The sequence below is a fragment of the Lissotriton helveticus genome, chromosome 9 (genome assembly GCF_964261635.1).
Source record: "Lissotriton helveticus chromosome 9, aLisHel1.1, whole genome shotgun sequence".
Lineage (NCBI taxonomy): Eukaryota > Metazoa > Chordata > Amphibia > Caudata > Salamandridae > Lissotriton > Lissotriton helveticus.
The window spans coordinates 332,782,186-332,799,115 of record NC_136070.1 but is presented as its reverse complement, the minus strand read 5'-3'; the positions used below and the strand labels follow the sequence as shown (position 1 = coordinate 332,799,115).

The following is a 16,930-nucleotide window of genomic DNA, read 5'->3' as shown; positions in this document are numbered from 1 at the left end:
AATATTCCGCTTTCCAAGTGAGAATACTGAGTAGAGTTCATGGAGACTCCCTTCACACATGGCATGCAGTAAAAATCTGAGGGACTCAGCCTCTCTTGGGAGTGTTCTAGAGGAGGCTAGGAGCTGACTGGTTATAGTTGAAGCTTGGCTCATTTTTTTTAAAAAGGGAATAGATAGGCTATTAAACTTATGGCCTAGAGCCATTATAGCCTATGACATTTATTACTACTTGAATATAGTACAGTGGGACTCCCACACAGACGATGGGGAATGATTCAAGCATGTGAATCTATGAAAAATACTCCAAAACTGGATACAGTCAACATTTCTGGTGGAAACCACCTACTGACTACTTGAAGTTACTAATAATCTGGTGTCCATCGGTGACGCATACTTTTGTCTCTGAAGAAGAGTCTCAGATCGGTCACTGGTGAGGCACTAAAATGCGCCATCAGTATGGAAATAGTGTTAAATTAGAGAGCCATAACCTTTGAGATTTAATGGAAAAAAACATGAAAATGTGTGCTTCCTAGCTTTCTGACAGAAAACAGAGAGGTCATCGTCTCAGCATCAGCTCTCGCTGTTCCACAATGTGCAAGAAAACTTTCAGAGCTACATGGCCCACATTTCGCTGATGCACATAACCAAAAAGCCACCAGTGCCAAAATAAACTGAGAAACTTCTTCCTGAAATGGGGAACCAATAGTGAAGATACTAAGATCTAAGCTCAAAGCCATGGCCACCATAATACAGAATTACTCATCCTAAAGACTGTTCATTTGTTGCCACCGAGAGTCCAATTGAAATTAAAACTGCATTATATAGCACTTACTACAGTCGATGCGTACAATTGTTCAATTGCTCCCTACAATGTGAGGCAAATGGGATGGACGGCTGGGTCCTGATCAGGAGACAAACTCAATTTTACCCTTCTATACTGGGAAGCAAATGCACTGGCATTAAGCATTTGAGACGGTACCATGAGCAGCCAGGTTTGGCAATATGAAGTGCGTCACACCATTTAAACTTTTAAGTCACCTCTTTTAGTAGCACAGATGGGAGTTCTTTTCAGAGGTCTTGGATTACACAAGTGTTTGCTTTTTGGGAGAAGCTTGTCTTTAGGTAATAAGAGTGAGCAATTTGTACAATATCCGGAATCAAGTTTTCACACTAGAACGCCATGTCTTGAAACACTGAGCGAAACAAGAGGAGCCATGTCCACTTACTTGGTTCCTGGGGTATAATTTGGAAACACTGCATTTGCATCTTGGTAGCCTGACCATGTTTTTGCTAACACTGGTTAACAGTAGGTGGGCTGCAAGAAAGGAATTTAGACAACCTGCTGTTAATCATAGTTGTTTAGGAAGTTTATCTAACTCAAAATAGGCAGTGCCCATGACCGTATCGGAAGAAGTCACCTCTTCTATCTGAAGAGTGGCCTTGGCTTCAGCCCTTAAGCCTTGGTACTCGTGTCCTGCAATGGAAAGAGGTTATACCTTCTGTCAATTTTGCCAAAGATAGGTGTGGAGGTGGAGGTGGAGGCTTTGACTGTTGAATTAGTAGACATTCCACACAAAAGTCCCAGTATGTTCAGACTTTGTACAAGATCACAAATGGATCAAGTTATTTAAAAACCTCAACAAACAGCATAAATAACAGACACGTATGACTGTTATGGTCTGGCCAGAAAGCTGGCTGACGGAGATTTGGTAACATTGTTTTTTTTCTTCTCTGTTCTGCAAATGACAGCGAAGCCGTTGGAGGTGCTTTCATGCAACAGATCTTATTATAGGGGTTCTAGATCTGGTACTGTTTGAACCAGTTTGCACAATGCCACAGATAACACTTTTTTGCACAGAACTTGCCAAAAGGGAATTCAATTTTCACCATGGAAAATACATCAGTTTGCACGTTAAATGGTATCCACGTGTCGCCATGTAATCCTCACATTCATTATCGATCTATGTAACCTGAATATTGTGAATATGACCACAGTAACCATCTATCTAATCAGAAGGGTAATTTTGGAAACTCCCCTTCAGTTTCTTGAGGAAGTCAAAGGAGCGTACAACTAGGGGAAGAGAACCCCTAAAGTCAAGTCCATTTATTGGAAGCTGGTACTCCATGCAGGGGCACGATGATTATGCAGAAAAAAATCGAACAGTGGCAGCAGTGGATCAAGGTGAGGCTGTCACACATGCAGGTGGTGCATCTGTTCCCTAGAAAAATCTAACAAAAAAGAGCACATAACTGAGGCAATGCCATGATATCAGCCAGGAATTGTATCAGAGGTGGTCCTGTACATAAGTGGTGGAATGTACATGGAAGATCTATCTCCTCCAAGACTTGCATGAGAAGCTCAGATGGCATGTTGATAAGAAACAGTTTTATGCTGGTTGCTACGTAATTTCTTGTTCATAGTGATCTGTTAGTCAAAAAGATTATTATTAATAAGGACAACAATAAAAACATGACCTATGATGGGAGGTCTTCAATGAAAGGCTAGATAAGGGAGGAGTCACCGATGAATCTCTGCATGCTGACTAGCAAGTCGTTACTAGATATCACCAGTTTCTCGCCAAGTGTCAGAATATCCAAATGTTTACACTTTTGAGTCTTGTTGGAATAATAATTAGTAAAAGCACTCTGAGAAATGTCTGACCAGAAGAAGGAGCCTTGAGAGCACAAACTAGATGCCTTACTCTAAACTCGGCAGTTCGGGCTGGACTGTTCCCATGAGGCACAGGGTCAGACTGATTTGCATATAGCCATGTCTGAACTGGGGTGGCAGAGTGGGCTAAAGAACGGTGATGGATCAAACCCAGATCTTTTGACTGGGTGTGAGTGTTTGATTGGTTCAGATGCTCCGTCCATCACCACCCCCTTTCTTACTCTAAACTTAGGCATTTTACTGAATTAACCAACATTTGAGTCCCGAGCACACATTTGTAATTTAAGCAATCAAATATTTTCTTGGGGCTGCAGTTCTTGTAAGGGATAAAGAATGAATCTTTTTATCACCAATAGGCTGTTCAGCTAACTTAAATGCAAATGAAGGAAGGGGACACAGCTGAAATTAAAATACAAAAGAAAGATTGCTAAAGACCCAGCTACTAAAAAGGCCAGCCCTGAGGGCGAGTCCAGTAACTAATCAGGAGCAGAGGGTAAAACCCGTAAATTCTTTTTAAGAGTATTAATATATGACAAGCTGCAGCAATAAGGTCTTCATTTGTGCAGTCAGAATAGTTGCAAATGTTGAAAAAAGATAAACTTGCATTAAGGATCCCTTTATACAAAGTAGTCGTTAAAAAGAAAAAAGTAAGAGGAATGGAATTCTAAACCTCCCTGCCTGAATACCTGCCTGGAAGACAAACAATGAGCTGCATAGACTACAAACATGGCTGAATAAATGATCCAAAAATGCCATGCAGTATATTTTTTGAAAGGATTCCCAGGAGTGGCGATAGAGAATAATTCAAAGCATGTGAATCTATGCAATAACCAAAGCTGAAGAATCTTTAGTTTAATAAAAACATACACTTGAAAAAGGTAAAACTAAGGTGCCAATCTTACCAATTCTTGTCGCTTCTCATCATCTGTAGCTTCATCTGTAAGCTGTGCAAACAGCTCTGTCAGAAATTTTTCATCTTCCTAAAAACAAAATCATCTTATTTATTGCCCAGCACAAACATTGAATACTTCTATCAATTGCAACTGCATCACAACTTTTACAATGCAGCAGCATTATGGTAAGTACTATGGTAAGTAGATTGGAAGTGAAGATACAATGAACTCAATTTTTATATCCAATGTAAAAAGCAGACTATTGTTTATTTTTTAAAAGAGACATACCATTTCTGGCCACAAATCAATTATAGCAGGAAAGTAAAACTTTCAGCATTGATATTAAGGAAATTGGAGTGGATGTACTGGGGTCACATGGTTCCAAGACGGGCCAGAGTTAAACGATTCGAAGACTGTCTGTGGCTGCACAATTCTAAAATTAATAAAGGGTACCAGGATGAAAAAGAAAGAAAAAATGTGTTATGTCAGTGGGAACTACGTTTCCCCCCTGAATCAATGTAAGCAGGGGAAGAATTTCAGCTTCCATGTCTCCACACTTCCCCTGGAGGTCCCTGGACCTAAAATGGATGTTAGAGCATGCAGCAAGTTAGATCATACATTTGATTAGCAGTCACATACAAAACAAAAATCTTAATCCATTTGAAAAATGGCTAAGGTTTATGAAAAAGAAATGTCATCCATCAAAGTTTATTTCAAAGATTACTAGGAACGTTATGGCAGACAGCAGCCTTACTCCTTAGCAGTACTAAGTCACTTAATAATATTAATAATACATTTTTTATAAAGCGCGTAGTCACCCGTAAGTATCCCAGCGCTAAGATCCAAACAGCTGAGGGTCAATCAGGGTGGGGGGGGGGAGAACTGATCAGGGGAAAACGTGCGTTTTCAGCCGCTTCCTGAATCGAAGATAGTCTGGTTCCGTCCTAAGGTCACGGGGAAGAGAGTTCCAAAGGCGGGCAGAATTAACAGAGAAGCGCCGTCCACCCATACGCACCTTCTTGACTCTGGGGATGGTAATAAGATACCCCTGATCAGAACGGAGGGATCTTGGGGCTTTGTAGGGCCTAATAAATTTTCTTAAGATGGGGGGGCCTTTATCTTGAAGTCTGTGAGACAGACAAAGAGCCTTGAACTTCACTCGTTCTCTCACTGGGAGCCAGTGAAGGAATTTCCAAGATGGTTTGGCCGAGGATCTGGCCGGGGTGTTAGTGAGTATCCGGGCCGTGGCGTTCTGGATCCTTTGTAATTTGTTAAGGGTTGCCTCGGGAGCGCCTAGGTAGATGGTGTTGCTGTAATCTAGCTTTGATAGAATAAGGCCTTGGATTAACAGTTTCTGGGAGGCCGGAGGAAGTAGGGGCAGAATCTTCCTCATCGATTTGAGGAGCCCAAAACAGGTACCCGCGATTTTTTGGCTTGCGTCTTGAAAGACAGATCTTTTTCAAGCCAAATTCCTAAGCTCTTGATCTCAGACTTAGGAGCGGGGGGTTCACCCAAGCAAGGGGGCCAGATGTTCTGAGAGAGGGAAAGCCCTGTCTGGCCAAGGAGGAGAATATCTGTCTTTGAGCCATTAAGTTTCAAAGACGAGCTGTTCATCCATCCTTGTATTTCTGCCAGACAGTTGTATAGATCAGATGGTTTTTGGTTCGGGTGGGATAAAGACACCACTAATTGAGTGTCTTCAGCATAGCTGATGACACTCACTCCAAACGGGTTGACAACCTCCACCAATGGGGACATGTAGACATTAAATAATGTCGGGCTTAGGGATGAACCCTGGGGCACGCCGCATTGGAGGGGGGTTTTGGGGGAACGGGCGTCATTCTCCCAGACCTGAAAAGAACGCTGGCAAAGGAAGGAGGTGAACCAGGTCAGCGCGGTGTCCTCCACACCGATGTTCTTAAGTCGTTGGATTAAGACCTGGTGGTTAACGGTGTCGAAGGCCGCACTGAGGTCCAGGAGGATCGCTGCCACTGATCCTCCTGCATCCAAGAGTGTTCTGGCCTCCTCCACCGCTGCGAGAAGGGCGATGTCTGTGCCCTGCCCTGGACGGAATCCAGTCTGCGAGTATCTAAGCAAATTGTTGGTTTCCAGATACTGCGAGAGTTTTTTGTTCACTAGCTTTTCAGCAATTTTACTGGTTCCGGGGAGAAGAGAGATTGGCCTGTAGTTGGCCAAATCCAAGGGGTCTAGCGAGGGTTTTTTAGTAGCGCCTTGACGACGGCCGCCTTCCAGCTGGAGGGAACTTTTCCCTGTAGCAGTGAAGCATTTATGAGATGGGTGAGTGGGGGGACGATGGTAGGGGCAACTTTCTTAAGGATGCGTAGCGGAACAGGGTCCCTAGGGGATCCGCTTTTGATGGTGTCTAGCGTGATTGCGACCTCTTCGGCAGTTACTGGTCCCAGAGAAGTTAAACGGGGAGGGGTACGATTCGTATTAATACCTTTTTCCACGCTGAGATTAATGGGTGGAATGGAGGCAAGGATTTTCTGAACCTTCTCCTCGAAGAATTTGGCCAACTTAAGGCATTTTTCTTCATCAGCTTTGGGATCTGGTGGAGTCTTTGGTCCGGGGCTTTAGGTAATTCTTTTAAAATGATAAAAGTTTCCTTGCTGGAGCAGGAGGAGTTTTCTATCCTTTCCTGATAGAATGTGCTTTTAGTATTACGAAGAGCGAGCTTGTAATTTTTTAAGGCGGTATGGAAGGCATCCTTCTTGACTGTCGACTTATCCTTCCTCCAGGAGCGCTCCGTTCTTTTACACTCCTTCCGTAAAAGATTAAGCTCAGGAGTGTACCAAGGGGCAGGGCTCACTCTTTTGATTCGCCTAAGGGTGGTGGTTTTGGGAAGAAGTTTATCCAGTGATGAGGTAAGCCAGGAGTTATACTGTATATCAGCGTTGGCTGGGTCTGAGATTGGGGAGGGGAGAGATGCCCCGAGAATGGTGATCCATTCGTCTGGCACAAGTTTGTGCCAGCGCCGGTCAGAGACCCGGTTTTTGGTCTGATGAATGGATGGAATGCAGAGATACCAGGCAATGGGTATTAAAAAATGGTCTGTCCAAGGCAGGGGAACGGGGGAGCTAGTGGTAATGTCCGTGATGTTGGTAAGGACGGGGTCCAAGAGATGCCCCCTGTCGTGGGTGGGTCCTGCATTAACTAACCGAATGTCAAAAGACATAAGGTCAAGAAGAAGTTCAGACGCAATTAGATATTTAGGGTCTGAAAGGTGGAGATTGAGGTCACCCACGATAAGGAAGTTGGGAGAGGAGGTTGCTGTCTGAGAAACAGTGTCAACAAGAGCACTTAAAAATTTCCCAGGGGTACCCGGCGGGCGATAGATCAGCAACCCCGAGATGGAGTGTGCCGGGGATATTTGGAGAGCAAAGTGGCAGCTTTCACAGTCTTCAATGTTAGCATTACCAGATCTGCAAGCGAAGTATTCTCTGTAGATAATCGCAAGGCCGCCCCCTCTGCCAAGGGGTCTGTGTAAGGTTTAGATTAAATATCCTGGGGGGAGGGCGGTAACAATATCAGCATCTGACCAAGCAGTAAGCCATGTTTCTGTAAAAAACAAAATGTCCAGGCCATGATCCTGAATCAGCAGGTTAATTTCATAGGCATGCTTAGGGAGGGACCGACAGTTGAGGAGGCCCAGCTGTAAGCCGGAATTACCTGCGGTGATAGTGTCAGGGTTACATAGTTCACACTTGATATAGGGTTTACCTCCTGCGTGGATGTAACTGCACTCCGGATTTTTTGCCGAGTGGAGTGCTAGGAGCCTGTCCCTCGTATAGACCACTCGGTCATTAGAAGAAATGGGCAGAGTAACTGGGCCTGGGTCCGGCTGGGCCCGGACGGGCCCAGACGGGCTTGCCTTCGGCGCGCTGCCGGCGCGCCCGCTGCGCCCCTCCGCTGCGCGTACGTGGAATACACATCTTTTGTAGGCGGTGGGGGCGTGGCCTCAAGAGAGTGGGCGTGGCCACAAGACCGGCTCACTCGCTAATGGCGGCGATGTCAGATTGTAACCCCGCAGCAGCGTTTATCTCAGCTGCGCGGGTATCGTGAGGTAAGGAAAGTGCCCCAACCAGAGTGCAGGCAAGGGAGGGTGGTGGGATTAAAAGATCAATTCACACACACAATTTTTAAAAAAACACAAAGTTCGTTAACAAACGCTCCCGGCTGTGCCTCAAGAGTAAAGATGCTTTACGTTTTTCGCCATGTTTGTCAAATATACAAGAAGCATGTCAGGTTCATTTATCCTTAATAATGAGCTTAATTGCCACTACAAGGTTCAATACAACTTATTCTGTCCCATTTCACAATTACTCAAAATATAATACAATGTTTCTAAACCTGGTAAGGAGCTATTTTTCTTGATACCAGGTGTAACACAACACTAAAGACCAGTGTAGAGTAGATTTGCACTACTAAAGACAAACATTTGTTTTAACCCAATTGTTAAGCACTGAAAACTTTGCACAGTAACTGAAAAATAAATAAAAGGAAAGTGAGCTTCTCTGGATTCTGGATCAAACCATGATGGCAACAGGGAAATCTGTTTTATAACCACAATCACTTGTGAAAACATTTACCAGTTTAACCCCTAGTCTACATCTCTGCCTCACTGACCTGCTTGCCTACAAGTATGACATGAATTTTCCCAGCAGACTGGTAGTTTAGAGAATTGAGTTTAGGTATCCAGGCAATAGGTATAACACAACTTTTCCCAACATGCAGCTCACTCTGGTGTTTGACTTTAGATACCCCAGCACTAACTACATTTTCATATTGTACAGCCAGCCAATTGAATATTTCTGAGCACAAGTGACTTACGTTTTAGCACCTGAAGCACCAGGCTGTTGCACATGAAGTCAACATGAAGTATGAGCTATAATAATTTATCAAATGTACATCTCAGTGGAGCACATCCAACAAATCTGGCCATGATCAGAATCCCCTCTGGTTCCACTAATGCTTCAACCGAAGGGACCCACAACTAAATGGGAAGCTTGTTAAATTCCTGCTCCTAGTGGCATCAAAGCAAAGGACTACTGGTACTGCAATCTGCGTATAGACCTTAGAGGCTCCAGGAAAAATGAACTAAGGACATTCTGCACTTTCAAATTACTCATGCATGTCTTGACATATAAAAATGTCTTTTTATTTTTTTAACAGAGTAACGACCAAAAAGTCAATTCACCAAAATGCTTTTATCAGAATGTATTTTTGTAAATGGTTTTAATTGATCAAAACCAATAAACGTTTACTACTACTACCATTAATGGCTTTTAGAGGCATTCAACATATCTAATCACTCCAAATTACATGAACTGGGGCATCAGATCACCGAATATGGTCAAGTAGCAGAATCCGTTTAAAAACTAATGTCCTAAAACAAACGACAGCAATGTAATCATCATCGTTTGCATGCTAAAAGAAAGTGCTGTAATCACACAGCATAACAGAATTCAATGGAAAAAACAGGCTTGCCAACTAAATTGTGTAACAGTGCGGCACTACTTCCCTTGGAAATCTTACTTCCTCCTGCCATGTTTTAGAATTCGATCAATTATCTATAATCCAAACAGGATATAAGTTTAGGCAAGTCCAAACTCGATTCAATGTCTCTTGACCTCTACTGAAAAAAAAACATCTTAGCATGCGTGGCAGACTCGTCTGGACACATTTCGCCTGTCATCCCTACTGCAGGACAAGCACTGCAATTTTCCTCCTGATGAGGTCTGGGATCCTTTCCTAATGGCAACCATTCCACTACTGCAGGGGCTATACCGGCAGCTTTACTTGGACGATATTCACCGGGAAGGTTTGGTTTTCCGTGAGGCATACAGCTGTAGAAGGAGGTCTGTGTACCACTGCAGCTTGCATGTTGAATCCCTTGTGGTTGGGTTTTTCTGGTACTTGCTTCCCACTTCTGCGGAGACACTACCTTGCATCACAAAGTTGGCAGTATTAGCACCAGTAACTTAAGGCCGCGGCAAACTTATGGGTGACAAGGGAAGCTCATGCAGCTCACACAAACTACACAGATCGACTGATAGCACCCCACAACATGGACCACTTCCTAACTTCACTCTGCGCATGTCCGCTTTCTCTGGGTGCTTTTCACACCGGCAACATACTAGACAACCTCGTCCTACAGAGCCTGGCACTCATTCCCTCCATCAGCAGGGAGGATTCTTGACACTTCAGACAAACCCTCTAGCTCCACCATTAGAAAGTGCAAACTTCGGGTAATGTCCCCTAACCTCTGAAAGAAAAGCAGACACCAGTCCTGGATGTACATAAGCTCTGTAGAGTAATCTGAGGAGGACCCGCTTCCTTGGACAAGGAGGACTTAGAACCAGAACCAAGTGGGTATGTTTGAATCCCACTTTCATTTACATCTTCCAGACCAGGAGTGTGGTTATAACCAGTTTGGGCTGATTTTCTTTCAAATGCAATTCTCAGGCTGCCCGCCAAACACAGCCTTTGTGCAAAATGATAGGTCTCTCAGAAAGTATAAATGAGGCTGCCTCCAAGCAGGTGTATCTAAACCAAGGGTACAATAAAACATGGGATCTCTGCACCCTGCTCTCATTAACCTTACTGAAACAGTAACAGTACTAACAGACAAAAGAGCAGGCTCAGCCTAGAAACTTGCTGACATTTAACAATAGAAACTGCTGTCCCACCTCTTATTTCTACCATCTACTAATGGTAGATAGTAGGGGAAAAGCAATGCTAAGACCAGAAGGACCCAAAATGGATTCCATTGGCCCCAGCATTCATGACTCACACATAGTACTACTACCATACAAGCGCTACACAATACACTGATTTAACATGCGCAGGGGTTGCTAAGACAAAGTTCTGAGTTTCACATAACAGTAGTACTTCATACAAGAGAAGCTGGAAGGCTCGCTTTACCTCATCACAAAAGGTGAAGGGAGTCATGCTTGCAAAAAGTAGCACAATCACTGATTGAAGTAGCACAATCAACCCATTGTTTTTGGCACACTCTGCCAATCTAGACATAAGCCTGCCTTATGTAAATCAGTTCTGGCCCTGCTCCTCATGGGAACAGCCCATTCTGAACTACCAAACAAGGCCACCACCAGAGAGGAGCACAAGCAACCCCTTGCCTCTCCTCAACACAGAGCAAAAGGTCTGGTCATATTATAGATTCAAAGAACATAGTACGATTCCAAAACCACTTTAAGGGATTCACCCAGTGCATGGGCAGTAATCCAATTTCCACTAAGAAGACACTTTGTGTGCCACTCCAGCTCACAGAACACATTGTATATCCTAAATAAGGCCTAGGCTGTTGAGCACATGCTAGATTAGCCTGAAGCCAAGCCAAATTAAAGAAGTCGGGATAAACGTTTCACAGTAAGTTAGGCACTCAAGGTAAGTTTATTGGCCCGTTCATCATGCAGGCGACATTCCCAGCCCAACAAGTATCAATACACCATGGAGAACATGAGCTATAATTCTTTCAGAAGGCGCACATTCTCTTAAGTATTTAGTTTAAAATATAGATATAATGCTTTGACTAAATAAGGTGCAATTAGAATAACTTGGCTACTGTTATTTACCTGTAGCTAACATTTCTGCACTGTCTTTAGCCACAATGCATATTAAATTGTACAATTTGAACCTCAAAACAATAAACAAAAATACATGTATAGTATACATCAAATAAACTAATTATGAAATATTCTGTTTAATTCACACACAAAATATATATAAGTAGGACCATTAATTGTAAGGTGACACCTTTTCAAAATGTGCTTTTATTTCTAAAATATGAAGTGCTATGCTAAACTCTAGTATATCATTGTCTTTTTTTGCTCAAAATACATGTACACTCCTGACAGCGTACACCAATGCTTCAAGTGATGTCACCAATTATCCACAATAAATTAATTTTGCTGTAGCTATGCTGCTCCTAATAATCAAGCTAAGGATACCAACTTAATTTGTATCCACCAATTTTAAAAGCAGCTGCCGAAGGAGGGAGAGGCTAATTAGGAGGCTTGTGAACAGAAGCATTCTGCAGTATGAAAGTAGTTCTCCTGTACTACTCTTAATTGGAATACTTGTGTACCCTTAGCAAAAACAGAAAGTACTGTCCCTCTTTGTAGAGTTGAATGTTTCGAGCTAGAAGCACAAAGGGCTAGGTCTAGGAGATTATGCAAGAGGCTGACTCCTGTAATACAACTACCTGGTCTCATATTTGTCAATCAACCCCATGGTGTCACTGGCTTTAATGAAGTAGTCACAAAATATGGACATCAGTATTCATCACTCTCACTTGGCAGAATGATTTCATCAGTACAGGTGTCTTAGTTCATGACCCCAATGAACACACACAAGTACTGAGAGCAGCCTTAAAGCAAGTCCTTCCTCAACAACTTACTACAATCAATACCCTGCTTTCTTTACCAGATCTCTGCCTAGGAATACGCAGGCAAGGCTTTTTTCCAGATAATAAGGTTAACTTATTTTAAGTAAAATCTAGAAATCTAGGAAAATGGACACGGTTTGCCATCAGAACGACCTAGTTATGCGCACACTGTACAAGTTCAAACCAGCATGCAGTTGCAAACCAGAGTAAATGTGGTGTCTAAAGTTTTCATAACGGAATGGTTATGTAACATTCCTAAAATGTTAGCACATTCAAGGTTTTAAAATGGCCTAGAGCAGTAAAATCCTTTTGGTCTTTATTGCATGTGCATTATAGGAAAATCCTGGATGGAACAGGATGTGTCCAGAGGCAGACTATTTATAGTATGGTACAACTCCAGATTTCCATTAACACTCAGCTGGGAATCTATCAAAAGATACCTAGGGGCCCTTTGGAACACAAGAGCCTAGATCTTAGACCATCTCAGAAATTCTTGAAAAAGATTTTCCTCAAAGAAGATTTTCTTTTAAGACAATCTCATCAACACACTTCACATTCCTACCTAAAAGAAGGGACAAGGACATGAGGAATATTGCTAAAAGAACCCCTTCAAAAATCAGTTGAGAATCTGTTCCGTCAACTTTGTCTCCCAGCTTGCTGGGATGAAGGCATCTTAGCAGCTAAAAGACAATAATATCTGACTGTACACATTAAAACTATCTAGTATGGTATTCACTGCATTCAACTTAATCTGTGAATGACACAAGCACTTCAGAAACAGACAGTTCTAAGAGACCCTACATAATGGTGACGGAGACAATTAAAGTTTCGAATAATTTGATATTCTTGTTTGTGTTAGAAGATCTATTGACATTAATATTGCAACGAGGTGGTGGGCTGGATTGATTTCTCCTTTCTTATTGTATGCATAGGTTTTCTATTTTAACTGTAGTGTATAGACAGTCATTGAAAATGTGTTTTTAAAAAAACAGATAGGTACTGTTTCGATGAGTGATGATAGCTTGAATTTGGCTTACAACAGTAGATGGCACAATTTCATGGTTTCAACTTTGATGTTTGCTTCACTAAACAGATCAAGGGGAAATAATATTAGGCAAAACATATAATGATAAAGAATACAGTCTTAATGAATGTTTGACCACAGTTCTTGCGACACTTAATTTGTGTTCTATTAGCCTGCCAAGGGGTATAGTATCAAGGCAGAGCTAAGCATCTGTGTCTACATTAGAAAAGACATGTGGAAAACAAAGGGAATGTCTAGAGGGTCAAACTATAATTAATACGCGTGAAATTAAAGATCTGGTGCAAACTATACACAGTGTTTAGCGTGCTTAGCATTAATGTTAGTTTGGCTTTCGTAATGCAACGAAAGTGGTGCTCTTAAACGGTACAGCAGTGAAAAAAATTCAGAGAGGAGGACTGGCAGTTATTGAAATCATATCTGAGTAAAAGCTAAAACCTAACCTGGCCTTTCTTGTCTATTGGTTTAGATTCCAATAATCAAATCCCATCTATTTATACTCAACTAATCTAGTAGTCACACAAGTGTGGTAAAAAAGTACATAACAATGATGCTCATTTAACTCCTTCAATGGTGCACCCTCACGCCAATCCTAGCATTGCCTGTATAGCTCTCTTCCTTGTATATATTCCCTATGACATTTCATTCCCCATGTGTTTACTTTTAACTTTATATTATGTTTTGCTTACAGAGATGCAATTGTTCAACAATATGTAGCAGTACATCACCGGTTTCTTATTTTGAAAAGGTCTGTCTAGAATGATGCTTCAATGTGTTACTTTCAAATACAGGGAACAGTTTATCAATGTATTTTCCGCTTGAAACTTGTGAAATTACGAACAGCAGTCTCAACACATTCTATGACACTCTTAATTCATATGCACTGGTACAATTAACACAGAATACTGCATTTCTGATGTCCATCATTTCAACCTGATGCATCGGTGAAGGTGAAGGTGCAGGACTTTGAAAAGCAACCCTTCACTTAACACAGGCTAACCAATATTCTAGACCCTATGTGGTTTTCTTCCCACCTAAACAAATTTGTGAACTTGGAGACCTGCAGTCCATTTATAAAGACATCGAACTATCAAACTTTTATAGAGAAGGCTTTTTGGATTGGTTGTCAGGAGAGTTACACAGGCCCTCAAAAAACATTCTAGGAAGTACAGCTCTTTGGGACTTCGGAGTGGGATTCAGGGTGGTAAAGCACAGTCTAAAATTGCATCAAGTTGAAACGCACACAGTCATTACACCAGTCTAAATACTTGTTCATGACTTTCTGAAAACCCTATCCATAGAAGGGGAATGACCCTGTCACTGCTTTCATGAAACGTGTTGATTGATGGAAATCTACTGGGCTGTGTCACAACTTGCTCGGAGGAGGGTGATGAGGGCACCAGCTGTTACTCGACCTTAACCATGTGGCTGGGTTGATTTACCTCTAGTGTCCATCCTACTGCTGCGCTGCAAACATGAACATACTTGACTCACAGGGCACCAATGAGTGAGCAGTTCAAAGCATCTCAGAGTGGGGTGATGTAATCACACAACAGGCGTAATAAGTGAATGCTCAGTCCAGTGCTATTCTTTAAAGAAAAGAGAAATATTTGAATCACACCAAAATAAAATGTGGTACATAAAGTAGAAAAAGCATGTCTTTACATAAATAGAAAGTCTTAGACTAAAGCACATGTGTGGAGCAGATTTCATGGAATCTGTGACCTCTAGGTAATTCCGCAATCCTCAACTAGGCAGTTCTTGCATCTGGGTTGCAGTTATCTTACTGAGGTCTGTTTAGTCAATTCAAAGTCATTGTGTCTAAGGTATTCTTCAACATGATTCTAGGATGCACCTAGAATTTCAAGGTGCAGTTGTGCAGCTGTTATCCGCAAGGAGCTTTCAGTACCAGATGCCAGAGCTCGTTTCAGCAGCTCGGTTTCTTCCTCTCACTGTTGTCTGCTGAAGAAGACAGTGGTTTGACAGCACATTGGACAGCTATTTTATTTATTTATTTATTTATTTATTCAAAGTTTTATATAGCGCGAACAAGATCTTTACAGATATCAGAGCGCTTCACAGGGGGCAACAGGAGTGGGCAACAGGAGGGTGAATAAACATAATAATTGGGTACAGTATAGTAAACGCTAGCATGCTAGAATAGCAGTCATGTGCTGTTATAAATATATAACAATATAAGGCGGTGCAGAGTCTTTGATCCAGCTACAATGTAGATCAGCAGGTACCAATAAACACTTAAAATAGACAATAATATAAAATGGTGCAGAGTCTTTGATCCAGCTGCAGAAGGAATCAAGAGGGCTCAGGCTAAAAGGATATCTATATTACTTACTTAGAGATCCAGAGAACAAGGGGTAGGGGCATCAGGGGGAGATTCAGCAAACTGATGTGCACCGTATAGTAATGGGTAGTAGGTGAGTAGCATAATAGGATCACAGTCATGCATGAGTATAAAGTTATTGGACCATCAAATAATCAATGTTACAAAATCGATGCAAAGTCTCTGAACTACAACAATAAGGTTCAGGTGAACTTGGCCATAAGGATGGCTTTCACTTCTTTCTTGAAGAGTGCAGTGGAGGAGATAAGCCTCGTTTCCGGAGAGAGTGCATTCCAGATCCTGGGTGCCATCCCTGAGAAGGAGCGTTTGTAAGTTTTTTCCTTACGGAATCTGCGAGGTTTCAGGAGCAGACTTTTTGCACTTCTATTGGATCTCGAGCCTCCTGATATAGACAACTTTTGAGTGAGGTAGTTGGGTGCCTTGAGGTGTATGGCCGCGTGTGTCATAACGGCAATTTTCAGCTGCATTCTGGCTTCAAAGGGAAGCCATTTCAGGGATTTCAAGTCAGGAGTTATATGAGTGTGTTTCCTTGAGCCAGTAATGAGTCTCGCGGCAGCATTCAAGGAGGCTCTTAGGGGTGCGGTTGTTGTTAGAGGGAGTCCGCTGAGGGCCACAATTCCGTAGTCTATGCGGGGGATGACTAGGGCTTGTACAGCAGTTTGGAAGTCCTTGGCTGGGAGGAAGGGTTTGAGTTTCCTCAAAGTGTTGATTTGAAAGTTAGCTCCTTTCGTTGCTTTGCTAATGTGCTGTTGCATATTGAGCTTTGCGTCAAGTGTGATGCCTAAGGATTTCGCAGAGTCCACGATGGTGGGTTGGACATTGAATGCTGTTAGGTGATTGAGCCAGATTTGGGTGGTGGTAGTTTTCGCAGGGGGTGATATCAGTAGGAACTCAGTTTTCAGCGCATTTAGTTTGAGGTGATTGTCGGCCAACCACGATTGGGTGTTTCTGAGTGTGTAGTTCAGAAGTTTGATATCTTCCGGGGATTGTACCTTTAAGTAAAGTTGAGTGTCATCGGCATACATATGGAAGTGTACATTGGATGCTTGGAGCAAGGAAGCAAGTGGTTCCATGATGAGGTTGAACAGCGTGGGTGAGAGGGAAGATCCTTGTGGGACGCCTAAATCTACTGGCACAGGTGAGGACAGCACATTGTTGATCTTGAACTTCTGAGACCGGTTGTGTAGGAAGGAAGTGAACCATTTGAGCACAGTCCCTGATAAGCCCATTCTGGTATTTAGGAGCTCCAATAGGTTCTCATGTTTGACCGTGTCAAATGCTGAGGAGAGGTCCAGGAGGATGAGGAGACAGGAGTCGTTGCGATCAAGGATTTGGAGGGCGTCATCAATTATGTGTGTCATGGCCGTTTCCGTGCTGTGTTTCGCTCGGAAGCCTGATTGATGAGGGTCGAGGAGTTCGAATCGGTCAATGTGTTTTGTTAGTTGGAGTTGCACACATTTTTCCAGTAGTTTGGCCAGAGTGGGGATATTGGTGATAGGGCGGTAATTGTTTAAGTCAGCCGGGTCTGCTGTAG

At 42.6% G+C, this 16,930-nt stretch overlaps 1 protein-coding gene across 2 annotated transcripts in view; it reads right to left on the bottom strand.

The window, feature by feature from the left end:
* PPP4R3A (protein phosphatase 4 regulatory subunit 3A) overlaps positions 1–16,930 on the bottom strand; it is a 358,677-nt gene that overhangs the window by 90,954 nt on the left and 250,793 nt on the right. For both annotated transcript variants that reach the window (XM_078660041.1, XM_078660040.1), the window contains exon 5: positions 3,574–3,651. In XM_078660041.1, coding sequence (XP_078516167.1) covers positions 3,574–3,651 — 78 coding nt within the window. The remainder of the gene's footprint in view (positions 1–3,573; positions 3,652–16,930) is intronic.